The sequence below is a fragment of the Kryptolebias marmoratus genome, linkage group LG9 (assembly GCF_001649575.2).
Source record: "Kryptolebias marmoratus isolate JLee-2015 linkage group LG9, ASM164957v2, whole genome shotgun sequence".
Taxonomy (NCBI): Eukaryota; Metazoa; Chordata; class Actinopteri; order Cyprinodontiformes; family Rivulidae; genus Kryptolebias; species Kryptolebias marmoratus.
In genome coordinates, this window is record NC_051438.1 from 18,542,797 (window position 1) to 18,565,157 (window position 22,361).

At 39.2% G+C, this 22,361-nt stretch overlaps 1 protein-coding gene across 1 annotated transcript in view; it reads left to right on the forward strand.

Moving 5' to 3' along the window:
• The window catches only part of ahnak (AHNAK nucleoprotein), a 29,728-nt gene extending 8,505 nt beyond the window's left edge, over positions 1-21,223 (forward strand). Inside the window, exons 3-12 of the mRNA XM_037977491.1 lie at positions 2,372-2,433; positions 2,562-2,718; positions 2,858-3,078; positions 3,198-11,858; positions 12,018-12,401; positions 12,561-12,960; positions 13,111-13,487; positions 13,647-14,789; positions 14,949-15,348; positions 15,499-21,223. Of these exons, the coding sequence (XP_037833419.1) occupies positions 2,562-2,718; positions 2,858-3,078; positions 3,198-11,858; positions 12,018-12,401; positions 12,561-12,960; positions 13,111-13,487; positions 13,647-14,789; positions 14,949-15,348; positions 15,499-20,219 (16,464 nt within the window). The 5' untranslated portion in view covers positions 2,372-2,433 and the 3' untranslated portion in view covers positions 20,220-21,223. The remainder of the gene's footprint in view (positions 1-2,371; positions 2,434-2,561; positions 2,719-2,857; positions 3,079-3,197; positions 11,859-12,017; positions 12,402-12,560; positions 12,961-13,110; positions 13,488-13,646; positions 14,790-14,948; positions 15,349-15,498) is intronic.
• Positions 21,224-22,361: the final 1,138 nt, after the last annotated feature.

A 22,361-nucleotide genomic window follows, 5' to 3' on the forward strand; every position in this document is an offset into this window, starting at 1 on the left:
TTTGTTCCTAGAAATAAGTCTCAACCTGTAACAGCCCGATAACTGTTTTTGCTCAATGGAAATTTTTCAGCCGGTGAAAAAAAATGCAAGACGAGAAAAAAGACTAAACAGGAAAGGAAGTCAGAGATCACATATGTCTGAAACAAATTACTGCATCGAAGAGTAACACAAATAAAGAAAAGCAAGAGGTGGAGAAATCAATGAAAAAGTAGTTTTTGCACACATAAAAACCCCTTATACCTCCTATGTGAGGTGTTTTTTCCCTTTTGTTTGCTTTCATATTTATCTCTACCTTTGCTAAAAACAAGTAACAATGTTAGTAGTTTGATATAAAAGAACGAGGACAAATAATGAAAGTCACATTCCTTATGTTTAAAGCACAAAAAGGTCAGTTTTTGGATGATTTAACTGAACAAATGAAGCGAGGGATACTCAGTTAATATACATTGTCAGCTGACCTGAGTAGAGTTCATTTGCACAGGTTACCAGGTAAAGTAAAATCTTTGACACTGTGTGATGCTTTGTTTGTTCCCTTCCGTACTCAGCAGTAATTGATGCTTATTAAGTTCCAGCTCACAGATTCACTTTTCAAGTCTTAGCTGGGTCACACTGACAGACACAATGAGACAGAAAGCCTGAGGCAGAAAGGCGGAAAGAGAGGAAAAGATCCGGTTGCAAATACCTTCAAGAGACTGGCATCATCTTGGCTCAAAACACCAACCTACCCTCTGACATTACACTCTCAGTGGCCTTGTGCTCTTAAGTCCAGAAAGTCTGCAAAAGGCTATTTTAGTAAGTGGTTTAGAGGGTTTAATATTACCTCAAAGCGTTGCATGCATTCTCCAGCATGCCTAACACACAAGACCAGTCTATTTATTGAATAGTGATAATTAGTGTCCTTGCCTTTAGACATTGTTCCTACGAGTGAAACTAGGTTGCAAATCGCGTCCGATTTCCATTGCCAGGGTATGAATAGTCTTTCATATACCCAACTTTTACATATACTTTATATATAATTATCTACCAAATAAATTATATTTCTGAATTTGTAACTATGTAAAATAATAGCAGGCTTAGCAAATACATATTTTAAATTAAATCAAAATAAAATGAGAAACAATGATAAAAAACATCTTTAAAATACAATTTTGTATTTACCTCACGCCTTAGATTTTGAGTGTTTTGGTTTACGTCTTTGTAAAGTTACCATGACTAACTTGTTGTCATGTAAAAAAAAAATTAAATGCTCTTAATTGCAATGTGGCAAAAAGTGGAGGTGGTTGTTAACGAGTGATTTATGTTACAGATCCATTCTGAAACAGCTGTTCCTTTAACTTTCTTTTAGGTTCATCTTATTTGCAGTCGCTTAGTCGCTTTCTGCCTGTTTAATAAACCTGTCTGTCTTTCTGCCTCATATTTGCCCCTGAAGTCCTTGATATAAAAAAACAAGCAGCCAGTTTGCACAATGACAGATCCTCTAGTAACATGACCTTCACATCATAGACGTGGTGATACTTCAGGTGTTAAAGCATTAAATTGTTCTTTTTTAAGGTCATAGTGTACTGTTTGTGTTTTTATGCGTGATTTTAAATTTGAGCAAAGAACAAATCCAAAATTACTTAAACTATATATATAATTCAACACAGGTCATGTTGGAAAAAGGTGTGTCCATAACATCAGAATAAGCTTGTAAACTAGTTTTGAGATGGCTGTTTAGCAAATTGATGAAAATTTAAAAAAATTACGTGCTTAACCAGCAATAGACTGCATAGCTGTCAAAAATGAAAAGATTGTGCAGTTTTGTGACTATATCCATATGTCTGCCTGTTTTTCTACTAGACTACTGCTTGTAGTTGTGGGTAGTTATTATTAGAAGAGAAGGTGGACATTACCATGTTAATAAATGTGTTCTGTGTATTTCTGCTGAGCATTTCTGCAGCTCTGTGTGTGTTTTCATAAAGCTGGGTAGCTTTACCCATCATTGTTCTTTCTATTGACTTTGGAGCTGGGGTATAGGCACAGGATTTGGCCGCTCTCTTCAGAACAGGGTGTGGTCGGACTTGAACCAAATTTACAAAACATACACTAAAGCATTCAAGAGACATGGTGTGTGTGTTCGTGTGTGTGTGAGAGAGAGATAACAGTATAGAGTTTTGGAAGATCAAAGTTGTGTTGTTTGAAGGTGTTCTAACACCATCTAGTGTTCAGCTTTCTATTAGCTGGGCTGCCTTGCAAAAGGTGACAGTAAAAATTTCTTATAGGCAAATAAATGTTATTTTAATGCTAAAATAACATTTTGTCAAGAGTAAACCTTTCATTAATTTTGATTCATACTTTGAACTGTATTTTTATTTTGTTTGTTTTTGTGCAGGAAAACAACAACAACAACTTTTTTATCAGTCCAGGGCTGAAAAAGAAGTAAACGAAAACAAGGTATTTCTTTTTAAATAAACAGAGTTTTTTTAAAAAAGTATTTTCCCTATTTGTTCCTGTAGTAGGTTATTTTGTTTGTTTATCTTGAGACTTTTGTGTTCAACTGTTTTATATGGCTATCTTTACAGATGGCTGATGATGAAGTCACCAGGGAGGTGCTCTTTGCAGACTGGGAGGGTCCAGACAAAACCGGACTGACCATCGAACAGGCAAGTGGAGGAGAGATCTTTGTGAAGGAGGTGAAAGGAGAGTCACCTGCAGCACGATCTGGAAAAGTGTATGAAGGTAACAAAGTCTAATGTTTGTTTTTATCAACGTTTTTTAACCTCGAATATGAAGTCATATTTGCGTCACCTACAACTTTATTTTGAAGCTTTAATATCTTTACCAGACTTTCATGCTGTAATCTTATCTTAACTCACAGGTGACCAGATTGTGGGTGCCACAATATACTTTGATAATATGAGCTCAGAAGAGACAGCAGAGCTACTGAAGACTTTGAACAAACACAAAGTTGGACTGAAACTACAAAACAAAGGAGACAAATCTCCATGCCACTCGCCCTTGAGCACACCATGTCGTTCTCCAATGGGCACCCTCACGTGGGAAGGGAGGCTTGGAGCAACCAGTCCAGACGTCATTCTTGTAAGCTGCTTTTATAAAATAGTCATATTATAACTTAAATGTTGTTAGGAAGCTCTAAATTACTGAATGATATTCTAACATACCACATCATATGTTTACTTGTACTTTTCAATCAACAGAGTGGGGATGATGAGGACTATAAGAGAATATACACAAGAAAGATCAAACCAAGGCTGAAGTCTGAAGACCTTGCAGAGGGAGTGGATGTTCGCACAGAGCGGCATAGCAGCACGAGCAGTGATGGCAGCACGATTACGACTATTACTCGCCGCATCACTACCTACACAGTGGACATGCCAAGTGGCATAAGTGAGGAACTAGAACTGTCAAGTCCAGAGTTTAAAGGGTTGCAGCACAAAACTGGAGATGGCTCCCCACGTATGAGAATTTTGCATAGCAGCTCTTCAGGTAAAGTTGAAACAGACGATAGTGTTTTTGAGTCCACAGGTATCAGAGTTAAAAGTCCTAACGTTGAAGTTACAAGTCATGAAGGCACTGAAATCTTAAGAGGGAGCGCAGAGAAGGGAGCTAGAAGCATTCGTGTTTCTGAAGCGCTCAGAGACAGTACAAAATCTGGTACTATGCATGTAACAATAGGAGGATCAGGGGTAACCTCAAATGATGAAAATGGAGGATCAATTAATCTGCCTTTACCAGGAAAAATAAATCAAATTTCAACTACAAGCATGGATAAAACACAGACTGGAGGGCCAGAAACCAGTTTAGTTGAAAGGACAGTGAAAACATCTGAAGTTACTATCAGTCAGCCGCACAAAAAAGGTTCAAGCTATGTTAAAGTCAGAACAGGGGGAGATTCAGAAGATATTGATACCGCAGGTGAGATTACAACAGGATTTTCCTCACATCCAGGTGAGATATCATTGGCAGGTAAAGACATCAACATTAGAAGTTCAAAGTGGACAGATCATGGTAAAAATGAGGGAGAAACAGAGATTAAAAGTCCAGATGTAAAAACTGACAGAAAAGAGGGTGATCCAAAAATGAAAATGGAATTGAATGTGCAAGTTTCAAAAACAGAGGATATCAAAACTACAACTAATATTGACACCGAAGGTAAAAAGGTTGACTTTGCTATAAAGAAGGGAGGAACTGAATTGCCTAAAGTCAAAATAGCATCCACTGAAGTGAAACCTCCTGAAGTAGAACTTCCCAGTGTTGATGTCAAACTTTCCAAAGAAACTACAGTGATTAAAGCATATGATGTTCACATTAAAGGACCAAAAAATGAAATGGAGGGACAACATGAAAAATTCAATGAATCTAAAAACATGTCAAATATTTCAGCATCAGAATTATCCATGGCAGATGGGAAATTTGATTTGAAAGGCCCAAAACATACAGGTGTAATGGTGGTTTCAACTTCAAAAATAGAGGGAGATATAAAATCACCACAAGTTAAAATCAAAAGCCAAGAAATGGATATTGATGGGATAAAAGGTGGATTTAAAATGCCTAAAATCAAAATGCCATCAGTCATTACAACTAGTCAGAAACTTGAGGGTACAAATGTTGACATAAAAATGAAAGGCCCTGAAGTTGAAGGGGATATAGATGTGACAATACCAAAGATCAAAGGAGAAATAAAAGTTCCAGCCATGGACACTGAAAAACAAGAAAGAGGTGCTGAGAGCTGCAAAGGTGGGATTAAAATACCTCAGATAAGGATGCCTTCGGTTGACCTAAAAGGTCAAAAAGTAGAGGCTGCAAGTATAAATGTCAGCTGTCCTAAACCAAATATTGACGTAAAATCATCTGGAGCTATGACGAAAGGAGCAGATATTGATATGAAAGGCCTTAAACTTGAGGGGGATGTGGATGTGAAAATGCCAAATATAAAAGGAGACATAAAAGCACCAGAGATTGAGATTGAAGGACCAGGCATTGACATTAGGGGCCACAAAGACGGAATTAAAATGCCCAATATCACAATGCCATCATTTGAAATTAAAGGTCAAAAACATGAAGGTCCAGATGTTGACATCAACCTTCCGAAAGCAAATATTGATGTTAAAGCACCTGACGTTGATATTAAAGGACCGGATGTTGACATTGAGGGACCAAATGCAAAACTCAAAGGACCCAAATTCAGCATGCCAACTCTTTCGGGACCCAAAATCTCCATGCCAGATGTGGACTTCAACTTGAAAGGCCCTAAACTCAAAGGTGATGTGGATGTCAATGTTCCAAAGGCAAAAGCAGACATCAAAACACCTGACATTGACATTAAAGCTCCAGAAATTGACATTGAAGGGCCAAAGGGTGGATTTGAAATGCCTAAATTCAACATGCCATCACTGAACATCAAAGGTCCGAAATTTGAGAGCCCAGATGTTGACATCAATCTAAAAGGTACCAAACTTAAGGGGGATATGGATGTTAACCTGCCAAAAATCAAAGGAGACATAAAAGCACCAGATGTTGATATTGAAGGACCAGACATTGACATTGAAGGCCACAAAGGTGGAATTAAAATGCCTAAATTCAAGATGCCATCATTTGGAATGAAAGGTCCAGATGTTGACATCAACCTTCCGAAAGCAAATATTGATGTTAAAGCACCTGACGTTGATATTAAAGGACCGGATGTTGACATTGAGGGACCAAATGCAAAACTCAAAGGACCCAAATTCAGCATGCCAACTCTTTCGGGACCCAAAATCTCCATGCCAGATGTGGACTTCAACTTGAAAGGCCCTAAACTCAAAGGTGATGTGGATGTCAATGTTCCAAAGGCAAAAGCAGACATCAAAACACCTGACATTGACATTAAAGCTCCAGAAATTGACATTGAAGGGCCAAAGGGTGGATTTGAAATGCCTAAATTCAACATGCCATCACTGAACATCAAAGGTCCGAAATTTGAGAGCCCAGATGTTGACATCAATCTAAAAGGTACCAAACTTAAGGGGGATATGGATGTTAACCTGCCAAAAATCAAAGGAGACATAAAAGCACCAGATGTTGATATTGAAGGACCAGACATTGACATTGAAGGCCACAAAGGTGGAATTAAAATGCCTAAATTCAAGATGCCATCATTTGGAATGAAAGGTCCAGATGTTGACATCAACCTTCCGAAAGCAAATATTGATGTTAAAGCACCTGACGTTGATATTAAAGGACCGGATGTTGACATTGAGGGACCAAATGCAAAACTCAAAGGACCCAAATTCAGCATGCCAACTCTTTCGGGACCCAAAATCTCCATGCCAGATGTGGACTTCAACTTGAAAGGCCCTAAACTCAAAGGTGATGTGGATGTCAATGTTCCAAAGGCAAAAGCAGACATCAAAACACCTGACATTGACATTAAAGCTCCAGAAATTGACATTGAAGGGCCAAAGGGTGGATTTGAAATGCCTAAATTCAACATGCCATCACTGAACATCAAAGGTCCGAAATTTGAGAGCCCAGATGTTGACATCAATCTAAAAGGTACCAAACTTAAGGGGGATATGGATGTTAACCTGCCAAAAATCAAAGGAGACATAAAAGCACCAGATGTTGATATTGAAGGACCAGACATTGACATTGAAGGCCACAAAGGTGGAATTAAAATGCCTAAATTCAAGATGCCATCATTTGGAATGAAAGGTCCAGATGTTGACATCAACCTTCCGAAAGCAAATATTGATGTTAAAGCACCTGACGTTGATATTAAAGGACCGGATGTTGACATTGAGGGACCAAATGCAAAACTCAAAGGACCCAAATTCAGCATGCCAACTCTTTCGGGACCCAAAATCTCCATGCCAGATGTGGACTTCAACTTGAAAGGCCCTAAACTCAAAGGTGATGTGGATGTCAATGTTCCAAAGGCAAAAGCAGACATCAAAACACCTGACATTGACATTAAAGCTCCAGAAATTGACATTGAAGGGCCAAAGGGTGGATTTGAAATGCCTAAATTCAACATGCCATCACTGAACATCAAAGGTCCGAAATTTGAGAGCCCAGATGTTGACATCAATCTAAAAGGTACCAAACTTAAGGGGGATATGGATGTTAACCTGCCAAAAATCAAAGGAGACATAAAAGCACCAGATGTTGATATTGAAGGACCAGACATTGACATTGAAGGCCACAAAGGTGGAATTAAAATGCCTAAATTCAAGATGCCATCATTTGGAATGAAAGGTCCAGATGTTGACATCAACCTTCCGAAAGCAAATATTGATGTTAAAGCACCTGACGTTGATATTAAAGGACCGGATGTTGACATTGAGGGACCAAATGCAAAACTCAAAGGACCCAAATTCAGCATGCCAACTCTTTCGGGACCCAAAATCTCCATGCCAGATGTGGACTTCAACTTGAAAGGCCCTAAACTCAAAGGTGATGTGGATGTCAATGTTCCAAAGGCAAAAGCAGACATCAAAACACCTGACATTGACATTAAAGCTCCAGAAATTGACATTGAAGGGCCAAAGGGTGGATTTGAAATGCCTAAATTCAACATGCCATCACTGAACATCAAAGGTCCGAAATTTGAGAGCCCAGATGTTGACATCAATCTAAAAGGTACCAAACTTAAGGGGGATATGGATGTTAACCTGCCAAAAATCAAAGGAGACATAAAAGCACCAGATGTTGATATTGAAGGACCAGACATTGACATTGAAGGCCACAAAGGTGGAATTAAAATGCCTAAATTCAAGATGCCATCATTTGGAATGAAAGGTCCAGATGTTGACATCAACCTTCCGAAAGCAAATATTGATGTTAAAGCACCTGACGTTGATATTAAAGGACCGGATGTTGACATTGAGGGACCAAATGCAAAACTCAAAGGACCCAAATTCAGCATGCCAACTCTTTCGGGACCCAAAATCTCCATGCCAGATGTGGACTTCAACTTGAAAGGCCCTAAACTCAAAGGTGATGTGGATGTCAATGTTCCAAAGGCAAAAGCAGACATCAAAACACCTGACATTGACATTAAAGCTCCAGAAATTGACATTGAAGGGCCAAAGGGTGGATTTGAAATGCCTAAATTCAACATGCCATCACTGAACATCAAAGGTCCGAAATTTGAGAGCCCAGATGTTGACATCAATCTAAAAGGTACCAAACTTAAGGGGGATATGGATGTTAACCTGCCAAAAATCAAAGGAGACATAAAAGCACCAGATGTTGATATTGAAGGACCAGACATTGACATTGAAGGCCACAAAGGTGGAATTAAAATGCCTAAATTCAAGATGCCATCATTTGGAATGAAAGGTCCAGATGTTGACATCAACCTTCCGAAAGCAAATATTGATGTTAAAGCACCTGACGTTGATATTAAAGGACCGGATGTTGACATTGAGGGACCAAATGCAAAACTCAAAGGACCCAAATTCAGCATGCCAACTCTTTCGGGACCCAAAATCTCCATGCCAGATGTGGACTTCAACTTGAAAGGCCCTAAACTCAAAGGTGATGTGGATGTCAATGTTCCAAAGGCAAAAGCAGACATCAAAACACCTGACATTGACATTAAAGCTCCAGAAATTGACATTGAAGGGCCAAAGGGTGGATTTGAAATGCCTAAATTCAACATGCCATCACTGAACATCAAAGGTCCGAAATTTGAGAGCCCAGATGTTGACATCAATCTAAAAGGTACCAAACTTAAGGGGGATATGGATGTTAACCTGCCAAAAATCAAAGGAGACATAAAAGCACCAGATGTTGATATTGAAGGACCAGACATTGACATTGAAGGCCACAAAGGTGGAATTAAAATGCCTAAATTCAAGATGCCATCATTTGGAATGAAAGGTCCAGATGTTGACATCAACCTTCCGAAAGCAAATATTGATGTTAAAGCACCTGACGTTGATATTAAAGGACCGGATGTTGACATTGAGGGACCAAATGCAAAACTCAAAGGACCCAAATTCAGCATGCCAACTCTTTCGGGACCCAAAATCTCCATGCCAGATGTGGACTTCAACTTGAAAGGCCCTAAACTCAAAGGTGATGTGGATGTCAATGTTCCAAAGGCAAAAGCAGACATCAAAACACCTGACATTGACATTAAAGCTCCAGAAATTGACATTGAAGGGCCAAAGGGTGGATTTGAAATGCCTAAATTCAACATGCCATCACTGAACATCAAAGGTCCGAAATTTGAGAGCCCAGATGTTGACATCAATCTAAAAGGTACCAAACTTAAGGGGGATATGGATGTTAACCTGCCAAAAATCAAAGGAGACATAAAAGCACCAGATGTTGATATTGAAGGACCAGACATTGACATTGAAGGCCACAAAGGTGGAATTAAAATGCCTAAATTCAAGATGCCATCATTTGGAATGAAAGGTCCAGATGTTGACATCAACCTTCCGAAAGCAAATATTGATGTTAAAGCACCTGACGTTGATATTAAAGGACCGGATGTTGACATTGAGGGACCAAATGCAAAACTCAAAGGACCCAAATTCAGCATGCCAACTCTTTCGGGACCCAAAATCTCCATGCCAGATGTGGACTTCAACTTGAAAGGCCCTAAACTCAAAGGTGATGTGGATGTCAATGTTCCAAAGGCAAAAGCAGACATCAAAACACCTGACATTGACATTAAAGCTCCAGAAATTGACATTGAAGGGCCAAAGGGTGGATTTGAAATGCCTAAATTCAACATGCCATCACTGAACATCAAAGGTCCGAAATTTGAGAGCCCAGATGTTGACATCAATCTAAAAGGTACCAAACTTAAGGGGGATATGGATGTTAACCTGCCAAAAATCAAAGGAGACATAAAAGCACCAGATGTTGATATTGAAGGACCAGACATTGACATTGAAGGCCACAAAGGTGGAATTAAAATGCCTAAATTCAAGATGCCATCATTTGGAATGAAAGGTCCAGATGTTGACATCAACCTTCCGAAAGCAAATATTGATGTTAAAGCACCTGACGTTGATATTAAAGGACCGGATGTTGACATTGAGGGACCAAATGCAAAACTCAAAGGACCCAAATTCAGCATGCCAACTCTTTCGGGACCCAAAATCTCCATGCCAGATGTGGACTTCAACTTGAAAGGCCCTAAACTCAAAGGTGATGTGGATGTCAATGTTCCAAAGGCAAAAGCAGACATCAAAACACCTGACATTGACATTAAAGCTCCAGAAATTGACATTGAAGGGCCAAAGGGTGGATTTGAAATGCCTAAATTCAACATGCCATCACTGAACATCAAAGGTCCGAAATTTGAGAGCCCAGATGTTGACATCAATCTAAAAGGTACCAAACTTAAGGGGGATATGGATGTTAACCTGCCAAAAATCAAAGGAGACATAAAAGCACCAGATGTTGATATTGAAGGACCAGACATTGACATTGAAGGCCACAAAGGTGGAATTAAAATGCCTAAATTCAAGATGCCATCATTTGGAATGAAAGGTCCAGATGTTGACATCAACCTTCCGAAAGCAAATATTGATGTTAAAGCACCTGACGTTGATATTAAAGGACCGGATGTTGACATTGAGGGACCAAATGCAAAACTCAAAGGACCCAAATTCAGCATGCCAACTCTTTCGGGACCCAAAATCTCCATGCCAGATGTGGACTTCAACTTGAAAGGCCCTAAACTCAAAGGTGATGTGGATGTCAATGTTCCAAAGGCAAAAGCAGACATCAAAACACCTGACATTGACATTAAAGCTCCAGAAATTGACATTGAAGGGCCAAAGGGTGGATTTGAAATGCCTAAATTCAACATGCCATCACTGAACATCAAAGGTCCGAAATTTGAGAGCCCAGATGTTGACATCAATCTAAAAGGTACCAAACTTAAGGGGGATATGGATGTTAACCTGCCAAAAATCAAAGGAGACATAAAAGCACCAGATGTTGATATTGAAGGACCAGACATTGACATTGAAGGCCACAAAGGTGGAATTAAAATGCCTAAATTCAAGATGCCATCATTTGGAATGAAAGGTCCAGATGTTGACATCAACCTTCCGAAAGCAAATATTGATGTTAAAGCACCTGACGTTGATATTAAAGGACCGGATGTTGACATTGAGGGACCAAATGCAAAACTCAAAGGACCCAAATTCAGCATGCCAACTCTTTCGGGACCCAAAATCTCCATGCCAGATGTGGACTTCAACTTGAAAGGCCCTAAACTCAAAGGTGATGTGGATGTCAATGTTCCAAAGGCAAAAGCAGACATCAAAACACCTGACATTGACATTAAAGCTCCAGAAATTGACATTGAAGGGCCAAAGGGTGGATTTGAAATGCCTAAATTCAACATGCCATCACTGAACATCAAAGGTCCGAAATTTGAGAGCCCAGATGTTGACATCAATCTAAAAGGTACCAAACTTAAGGGGGATATGGATGTTAACCTGCCAAAAATCAAAGGAGACATAAAAGCACCAGATGTTGATATTGAAGGACCAGACATTGACATTGAAGGCCACAAAGGTGGAATTAAAATGCCTAAATTCAAGATGCCATCATTTGGAATGAAAGGTCCAGATGTTGACATCAACCTTCCGAAAGCAAATATTGATGTTAAAGCACCTGACGTTGATATTAAAGGACCGGATGTTGACATTGAGGGACCAAATGCAAAACTCAAAGGACCCAAATTCAGCATGCCAACTCTTTCGGGACCCAAAATCTCCATGCCAGATGTGGACTTCAACTTGAAAGGCCCTAAACTCAAAGGTGATGTGGATGTCAATGTTCCAAAGGCAAAAGCAGACATCAAAACACCTGACATTGACATTAAAGCTCCAGAAATTGACATTGAAGGGCCAAAGGGTGGATTTGAAATGCCTAAATTCAACATGCCATCACTGAACATCAAAGGTCCGAAATTTGAGAGCCCAGATGTTGACATCAATCTAAAAGGTACCAAACTTAAGGGGGATATGGATGTTAACCTGCCAAAAATCAAAGGAGACATAAAAGCACCAGATGTTGATATTGAAGGACCAGACATTGACATTGAAGGCCACAAAGGTGGAATTAAAATGCCTAAATTCAAGATGCCATCATTTGGAATGAAAGGTCCAGATGTTGACATCAACCTTCCGAAAGCAAATATTGATGTTAAAGCACCTGACGTTGATATTAAAGGACCGGATGTTGACATTGAGGGACCAAATGCAAAACTCAAAGGACCCAAATTCAGCATGCCAACTCTTTCGGGACCCAAAATCTCCATGCCAGATGTGGACTTCAACTTGAAAGGCCCTAAACTCAAAGGTGATGTGGATGTCAATGTTCCAAAGGCAAAAGCAGACATCAAAACACCTGACATTGACATTAAAGCTCCAGAAATTGACATTGAAGGGCCAAAGGGTGGATTTGAAATGCCTAAATTCAACATGCCATCACTGAACATCAAAGGTCCGAAATTTGAGAGCCCAGATGTTGACATCAATCTAAAAGGTACCAAACTTAAGGGGGATATGGATGTTAACCTGCCAAAAATCAAAGGAGACATAAAAGCACCAGATGTTGATATTGAAGGACCAGACATTGACATTGAAGGCCACAAAGGTGGAATTAAAATGCCTAAATTCAAGATGCCATCATTTGGAATGAAAGGTCCAGATGTTGACATCAACCTTCCGAAAGCAAATATTGATGTTAAAGCACCTGACGTTGATATTAAAGGACCGGATGTTGACATTGAGGGACCAAATGCAAAACTCAAAGGACCCAAATTCAGCATGCCAACTCTTTCGGGACCCAAAATCTCCATGCCAGATGTGGACTTCAACTTGAAAGGCCCTAAACTCAAAGGTGATGTGGATGTCAATGTTCCAAAGGCAAAAGCAGACATCAAAACACCTGACATTGACATTAAAGCTCCAGAAATTGACATTGAAGGGCCAAAGGGTGGATTTGAAATGCCTAAATTCAACATGCCATCACTGAACATCAAAGGTCCGAAATTTGAGAGCCCAGATGTTGACATCAATCTAAAAGGTACCAAACTTAAGGGGGATATGGATGTTAACCTGCCAAAAATCAAAGGAGACATAAAAGCACCAGATGTTGATATTGAAGGACCAGACATTGACATTGAAGGCCACAAAGGTGGAATTAAAATGCCTAAATTCAAGATGCCATCATTTGGAATGAAAGGTCCAGATGTTGACATCAACCTTCCGAAAGCAAATATTGATGTTAAAGCACCTGACGTTGATATTAAAGGACCGGATGTTGACATTGAGGGACCAAATGCAAAACTCAAAGGACCCAAATTCAGCATGCCAACTCTTTCGGGACCCAAAATCTCCATGCCAGATGTGGACTTCAACTTGAAAGGCCCTAAACTCAAAGGTGATGTGGATGTCAATGTTCCAAAGGCAAAAGCAGACATCAAAACACCTGACATTGACATTAAAGCTCCAGAAATTGACATTGAAGGGCCAAAGGGTGGATTTGAAATGCCTAAATTCAACATGCCATCACTGAACATCAAAGGTCCGAAATTTGAGAGCCCAGATGTTGACATCAATCTAAAAGGTACCAAACTTAAGGGGGATATGGATGTTAACCTGCCAAAAATCAAAGGAGACATAAAAGCACCAGATGTTGATATTGAAGGACCAGACATTGACATTGAAGGCCACAAAGGTGGAATTAAAATGCCTAAATTCAAGATGCCATCATTTGGAATGAAAGGTCCAGATGTTGACATCAACCTTCCGAAAGCAAATATTGATGTTAAAGCACCTGACGTTGATATTAAAGGACCGGATGTTGACATTGAGGGACCAAATGCAAAACTCAAAGGACCCAAATTCAGCATGCCAACTCTTTCGGGACCCAAAATCTCCATGCCAGATGTGGACTTCAACTTGAAAGGCCCTAAACTCAAAGGTGATGTGGATGTCAATGTTCCAAAGACAAAAGCAGACATCCAAACACCTGACATTGACATTAAAGCTCCAGAAATTGACATTGAAGGGCCAAAGGGTGGATTTGAAATGCCTAAATTCAACATGCCATCACTTAACATCAAAGGTCCGAAATTTGGGGGCCCAGATGTTGACATTAATCTAAAAGATCCCAAATTTGAGGGGGATATGGATGTTAAAGTGCCAAAAATCAAAGGTGACATAAAAGCACCAGATGTTGATATTAAAGGACCAGAAGTAGACGTTGAAAGCCATAAAGGTGGATTTAAAATGCCTAAATTCAAGATGCCATCTTTTGGATTAAAGGGCCAAAAGGTAGAAGGCCCAGATGCTGACATTAATCTTAAAAGCCCTAGAGTTGAAGGCGATTTAGATATGAAATTGCCAAAGATCCATGGAGAAATAAGAGCACCTGAGGTCAGCACTAAAGGACCAGAAGTTGATTTTGAAGGACACAAAGGCGGGATTAAAATGCCTAAATTCAAAATGCCATCATTTGGATTTAAAAGCTTAAAAGTAGAAAGTCCAGATGTTGACATCAACCTTCCGAAAGCAAATATTGATGTTAAAGCACCTGACGTTGATATTAAAGGACCGGATGTTGACATTGAGGGACCAAATGCAAAACTCAAAGGACCCAAATTCAGCATGCCAACTCTTTCGGGACCCAAAATCTCCATGCCAGATGTGGACTTCAACTTGAAAGGCCCTAAACTCAAAGGTGATGTGGATGTCAATGTTCCAAAGGCAAAAGCAGACATCAAAACACCTGACATTGACATTAAAGCTCCAGAAATTGACATTGAAGGGCCAAAGGGTGGATTTGAAATGCCTAAATTCAACATGCCATCACTGAACATCAAAGGTCCGAAATTTGAGAGCCCAGATGTTGACATCAATCTAAAAGGTACCAAACTTAAGGGGGATATGGATGTTAACCTGCCAAAAATCAAAGGAGACATAAAAGCACCAGATGTTGATATTGAAGGACCAGACATTGACATTGAAGGCCACAAAGGTGGAATTAAAATGCCTAAATTCAAGATGCCATCATTTGGAATGAAAGGTCCAGATGTTGACATCAACCTTCCGAAAGCAAATATTGATGTTAAAGCACCTGACGTTGATATTAAAGGACCGGATGTTGACATTGAGGGACCAAATGCAAAACTCAAAGGACCCAAATTCAGCATGCCAACTCTTTCGGGACCCAAAATCTCCATGCCAGATGTGGACTTCAACTTGAAAGGCCCTAAACTCAAAGGTGATGTGGATGTCAATGTTCCAAAGGCAAAAGCAGACATCAAAACACCTGACATTGACATTAAAGCTCCAGAAATTGACATTGAAGGGCCAAAGGGTGGATTTGAAATGCCTAAATTCAACATGCCATCACTGAACATCAAAGGTCCGAAATTTGAGAGCCCAGATGTTGACATCAATCTAAAAGGTACCAAACTTAAGGGGGATATGGATGTTAACCTGCCAAAAATCAAAGGAGACATAAAAGCACCAGATGTTGATATTGAAGGACCAGACATTGACATTGAAGGCCACAAAGGTGGAATTAAAATGCCTAAATTCAAGATGCCATCATTTGGAATGAAAGGTCCAGATGTTGACATCAACCTTCCGAAAGCAAATATTGATGTTAAAGCACCTGACGTTGATATTAAAGGACCGGATGTTGACATTGAGGGACCAAATGCAAAACTCAAAGGACCCAAATTCAGCATGCCAACTCTTTCGGGACCCAAAATCTCCATGCCAGATGTGGACTTCAACTTGAAAGGCCCTAAACTCAAAGGTGATGTGGATGTCAATGTTCCAAAGGCAAAAGCAGACATCAAAACACCTGACATTGACATTAAAGCTCCAGAAATTGACATTGAAGGGCCAAAGGGTGGATTTGAAATGCCTAAATTCAACATGCCATCACTGAACATCAAAGGTCCGAAATTTGAGAGCCCAGATGTTGACATCAATCTAAAAGGTACCAAACTTAAGGGGGATATGGATGTTAACCTGCCAAAAATCAAAGGAGACATAAAAGCACCAGATGTTGATATTGAAGGACCAGACATTGACATTGAAGGCCACAAAGGTGGAATTAAAATGCCTAAATTCAAGATGCCATCATTTGGAATGAAAGGTCCAGATGTTGACATCAACCTTCCGAAAGCAAATATTGATGTTAAAGCACCTGACGTTGATATTAAAGGACCGGATGTTGACATTGAGGGACCAAATGCAAAACTCAAAGGACCCAAATTCAGCATGCCAACTCTTTCGGGACCCAAAATCTCCATGCCAGATGTGGACTTCAACTTGAAAGGCCCTAAACTCAAAGGTGATGTGGATGTCAATGTTCCAAAGGCAAAAGCAGACATCAAAACACCTGACATTGACATTAAAGCTCCAGAAATTGACATTGAAGGGCCAAAGGGTGGATTTGAAATGCCTAAATTCAACATGCCATCACTGAACATCAAAGGTCCGAAATTTGAGAGCCCAGATGTTGACATCAATCTAAAAGGTACCAAACTTAAGGGGGATATGGATGTTAACCTGCCAAAAATCAAAGGAGACATAAAAGCACCAGATGTTGATATTGAAGGACCAGACATTGACATTGAAGGCCACAAAGGTGGAATTAAAATGCCTAAATTCAAGATGCCATCATTTGGAATGAAAGGTCCAGATGTTGACATCAACCTTCCGAAAGCAAATATTGATGTTAAAGCACCTGACGTTGATATTAAAGGACCGGATGTTGACATTGAGGGACCAAATGCAAAACTCAAAGGACCCAAATTCAGCATGCCAACTCTTTCGGGACCCAAAATCTCCATGCCAGATGTGGACTTCAACTTGAAAGGCCCTAAACTCAAAGGTGATGTGGATGTCAATGTTCCAAAGGCAAAAGCAGACATCAAAACACCTGACATTGACATTAAAGCTCCAGAAATTGACATTGAAGGGCCAAAGGGTGGATTTGAAATGCCTAAAATCAACATGCCATCACTGAACATCAAAGGTCCGAAATTTGAGAGCCCAGATGTTGACATCAATCTAAAAGGTACCAAACTTGAAGGGGATATGGATGTTAAAGTGCCAAAAATCAAAGGAGACATAAAAGCACCAGATGTTGATATTGAAGGACCAGACATTGACATTGAAGGCCACAAAGGTGGAATAAAAATGCCTAAATTCAAAATGCCAGCTTTTGGCTTAAAAGGTCAAAAGCTAGAAGGTCCAGATGTTGACATCAACCTTCCGAAAGCAAATATAGATGTGAAAGCACCTGATGTTGATATTAAAGGACCGGAGGTTGACATTGAGGGACCAAATGCAAAACTCAAAGGACCCAAATTCAACATGCCATCTCTTTCGGGATCCAAAATCTCTATGCCAGATGTGGACTTCAACTTGAAAGGCCCAAAACTTAAAGGTGATGTGGATGTCTCTGTTCCAAAAATAGAGGGAAATATCAGATCACCTGAAATTGATATACAAGGTCCAGAATTTAATGTTGAAGGGCAGAAGGGTGGACTTGAATTGCCTAAAATCAGAATGCCATCATTTGGATCCAAAGGCCCAAACTTGGCAGGTGTAGATGTAGACATTGATTTTCCAAAAGCTGAACTTGAGGGACCAGATGTCAAAATTGATGTGAAAGACATGAGTCCAAAGAAATCCAAATTTAAAATGCCAAAAGTTGGATTCAAAAGTCCAAAGATTAAGGGTCCAGAAACCGATGTGAAATTGGAACATGGAGAAATAAACATAAAAGGAACGTCTGGTAGTCTTGAGAATATAGACTTGGATGTAGGAATATCTGGTTCAAAAACAAAAGGATCCAAATTTAAGATGCCAAAATTTGGCTTGAAAGCTCCAAAGGTTGACATGCCTGAAGTTGATCTTAATCTTCCAAAATCTGGTGCTGAAATAAATACACCTGACATCAAAATAGCAGCACCAGAAGTTAACATTGAAAGTTCAAGTGGAAGCCTAAAGGGACCAAAAGTGAAGTTGCCAGACATCACAGGACCAAAAATATCAATGCCAGATATGGAATTAAATCTGAAAGGTCCAGAAATCAAAACTGATGGAGTAAAAGGTTCAGATGTTGACATCGGTCTTCCACAAGCATGTGGAGCAGATGTTGATTTTGAGAGTCCTGGTGGTAAGATTAAAGGACCACACTTTAAGATGCCAAACATATCAGGACCTCAAATTTCAATGCCAGACTTGGATTTTAAACTAAAAGGTTCCAAACTTGAAGGAGATGTTTCAGCTCCAAAGATTGAAGGAAAAATTTCAACACCTAAAACTGACATCAAAGTTCCAGAGGTTGATATTGACGGGTCCAAGGGTGGATTAAAAATGCCCCAAATCAAAATGCCATCAGTTGACATTAAAGGTCCAAGGATGGATAGTTCAGATGTGACCATAAGCCTTCCCAAGTCCAACATTAACACAGGAGAACCTAAGGTTGACATTAAAGTGCCGGATGTTGATGTTGTAGGTCCTGATGCAAAACTCAATGTATCCAAATTAAAAATGACAACAACGTCAGGTTCAATAATCCCAGATTGGGACATTAGTCTGAAAACCCCCAAACTTGAAGGTGATATGGATGTTTCAAAAACCAAACTGAAAATAACAACACCTGAAGTTGACATAAAAGGTCCAAAACTTGACATTGAAGTGCCCAAGGGAGGATCCGAATTACCCAAAATCAAACTGCCATCAGGGCCAGAAGTTGATGTCAACCTTCCTAAAGCTGACATTGATATGAAAGCTTGTGAAATGAATATCAAAGCACCAGAAGTTGAAAAAGGAAGTTGTTCTGATCATGAAAAAACTGGTATTACATTTCCAAAGTTTAAAGGTCCTAAGTTTGCAATGAAATCTCCAGAAATAGAGGGGTCTAAATCCACAACTAAGGCACCTATTTTAAGTGTGGGAGCAAAAGATTCCAAAACTGAAGTTAATTTTCCAGACACTGAAGCAAGTCTTGATGCCCCTGACATAGATATTAATGTAAAGGGAAAAAAGGGAAAATTTAAAATCCCTAAGGTGAAAGGAAAGGCTAAGAAACCAGAAGTTGATATTGAAACAACTGAAGTAGATGTGGGAGTTGACACACCTAATATTCATTCCAAAGGAGCAAAAGCAAAGAAGTCAATTTTTGGCAAGCTCCATTTCCCTGATGTAGAATTTGACATTAAATCACCAACACTGAAAGGTGACGGATCTTTTTCTGAGGGTTTTAAATCACCTGATGCAGATTTACCATCTGTTAGCTTTAACACTGCCAGTGATGGTTCTGGTGCTGATAGAGCAAATGTTTGTTTGGAAGGGCAAGATATTAAAGTAAACACTCAAAATATTTCTATGCCAAGTGCAAAAGGTAGTTCAGAAATTAGTGCAAATGTTTCAGGAAGTGCAACTGGTGGCCTTCAATATCCAGAGGGTAAAGTAACATTTTCCAAAATCAAGGTACCAAAATTTGGTCTTTTACTGCCTAAGGCGGAAGGCCAGAAAGATGAAAGAAAAGGTAAGCCAGAACTTGCAGCCAGTGCAGGCATGCACATAGAGTCTCCATCTGTAAGTGGCCAAGTCAGTTCACAAAATATTGAGATTCCCAGTCCAGAACTGAAGCATAGTGAAGGCAAAGTAAAGGTAAAGATGCCAAAGTTGTTTGGAAAGTCAAAAGCTAAGGGCAGTAGTACAGGTGACCTGCATGAATCAGAAGCAGTATTAAGCACAAGTGGGAAAGAGAGTAAAACCTCTAAAATACATTCTGGTGAACTGATAGGTGGAAAATTCGAACTGGAAGGTGATCCTGGAATCAGTGTATCAACTAAAGGCAAGTCAGCTTCACTGGATCTATTTAAAAAATCAAAACATCAATCTCCTTCTCTGACTAATGAGGGGTCGCTTGCAGTTAGTTCTCCTTCAGCTCACTTAGAAGCTGAGGGTGGAGACATTTCATTAGACCTAGGAGGAAGCAAGGTCAAGGATAAGAAAGGCAAGTTGAAGTTTGGCACGTTTGGAGGTTTTGGCTCCAAGTCTAAGGGCTCATATGAAGTGACACTTGGAGGTGACAGTGAAGCAGGGATGGAAGGAAGTGTAGATGTTTCTGTGCCTTCTAAAAAATCAAGATTGTCTTCATCCTCGAGCAGTGACAGTGGTTCAAAAAGTGGTTTGAAGTTCCCAAAATAAGAGCTTTCAGCTTCACCAAAAACATGATAGTGAGGTAAATTAAGCTACCTTATATGCATTCAAATATGTTCTCCTAAAACAGTAAACTTTCAGATTTTGTTTTTTTTTAACCCAAGAGGACACCTACATGCATCTCTGTTTTGTGACATATGAATAATTTTTTTAGGAGTGCATGAGATTGTTGAAAATCCCTTCAAACTGTAAATAAGATTAATTTGTACTTTAATAATAAATACTGATTTTGTACATAGTCAAGATTTATTGAACACATGCCATCTTACAAATTATCAACAATACCATATTACAAATGTTGTTCCTGTGTCCAGTTTCATTTTTTTATTGAATGTTTTTATTGAACTGGTGTTGTATATTAGTATTTGGGGGTTTATTGCACAGAACACACACTTCAACAGATATGTTGAAGAAAAATGTTCTTTACACATTTAAACACACATATAAACAGTTACCATTTTATCACCTACAAAATGGTGTTATTTCTATGCTTTGATGACATATAATCAGTGCAGAAGCATATTTTTTGCAACATAGAGCTGGCCCTTTATAATCCATTCTAAAGATTCACATTATTGTAAATATTATAATTGCAAAGACAATCGCTGTTTGGAAATTCTCTAAAGTGCTGTGAGTACTTGTTTCTTCATTTAACACTAAATTTATTGGCTTCAAATCAGTGTCTTCTGCAACAAAGATGAAATAACTTTATTTTAAACTGTTTTTGTAATGTTGTCAGTTTTCAAGTTTACTAATTCACTGTATTTAATTTCATTTTAGCACTCTCTTTTAGTGTACATCTCTACTGCTTTCACAAAATTGAAAAAGAAAATTGCTCAGTCACTTTTTACATTATTTGTTTGCAAACAAGTTCTGTGTTGATAGAAAGGTGCATAGCATTGATCAGATGTGATGAACAGCATAATTCTTTGGGTCTATGCTTTTGTGTGCATTCATCCTAATAAACTAAATAAACAGATTTGTAGAATTTACATGGTTTCGATGTGTACATTATTTTTGTGTGTGATCCAACTGAGTTACTTGTACTGTATTCCAGCAAGAGCTGGGATCAGTCTAATCTAATTTTGGTATTAGCTTTCGATACAGTCTGAGGTCACTGATCCATCCACCAATCAAACTTCATTGATCCCTTTTGATGCAAGATTACATTTTGGTTATTTATACAGTGAAAGTTTAAGATTACAGCCAAGAGATTTTTGCATAATTAGATATTCAAATGCTACATATCATGTAGTAGTCTATACCTACCACCACAACAGTCCAGAACAGTCTGTAGTTTAGAATTTGCTCCAGATTTGGAGGCAGATATTGACATCACACATGGCAGCAAATAAGTGTCAGTATAGTTCGAGTGGCAGAGAGAAAGGAGCACTTCGGCAGCTGACAACGATGCAAATGTGAGCATAAAATCATTTTCTTATGTTATTATCTGTGATGCAAACATAAATACAATTCTAAATATAGACAAATATTCCAGAGGCTATTACTGTCAACGCCTGTGGGGTTTAATAATGTAACCCTGCTCTCAGCACAATTTGAAGGTTAAAATGAAAACAGTTCTGGATCAAATTAAAGGCATGGAGTTCCTTAAAGGTACTGATATCATGTCACCTTTCATGCCAGACTTTTAAACTAAAATCATCTTATGTTGAGAAATGATGGACTTATAGCTGTTTTAGTCAAACCTTGAAGATGACTTTATGCTCAATCTCACACGTTATTGTGAGATCTCGCACCATCTTGCAGGATCTGTTAGTGCTTGGAGCATGTGGTGGAGAAGCTACCACCACATAACATTTTAGCTCAATATATGTAAATCTCACTGAGTTATGGACATTTTGTTTTGCCTAAATTCAGTTGGCTGTGGCGACCATCTTGAATTGGGTTAACTCCAAATGTTATTTAGTTGTAGATGTACATCTAAGGATTGCTTTCTGGGAGTCCGTCCGTCCATCCGTCCATCCGTCCATCCGTCCATCCATCCATCCATCCATCCATCCATCCATCCATCCATCCATCCATCCATCCATCCATTTTCTTTACCTGCTTCTCGTTTCCGGGTCGCGGGGAGCTGGTGCTTATCTCCAGCCGTCATTGTGCGAGAGGACA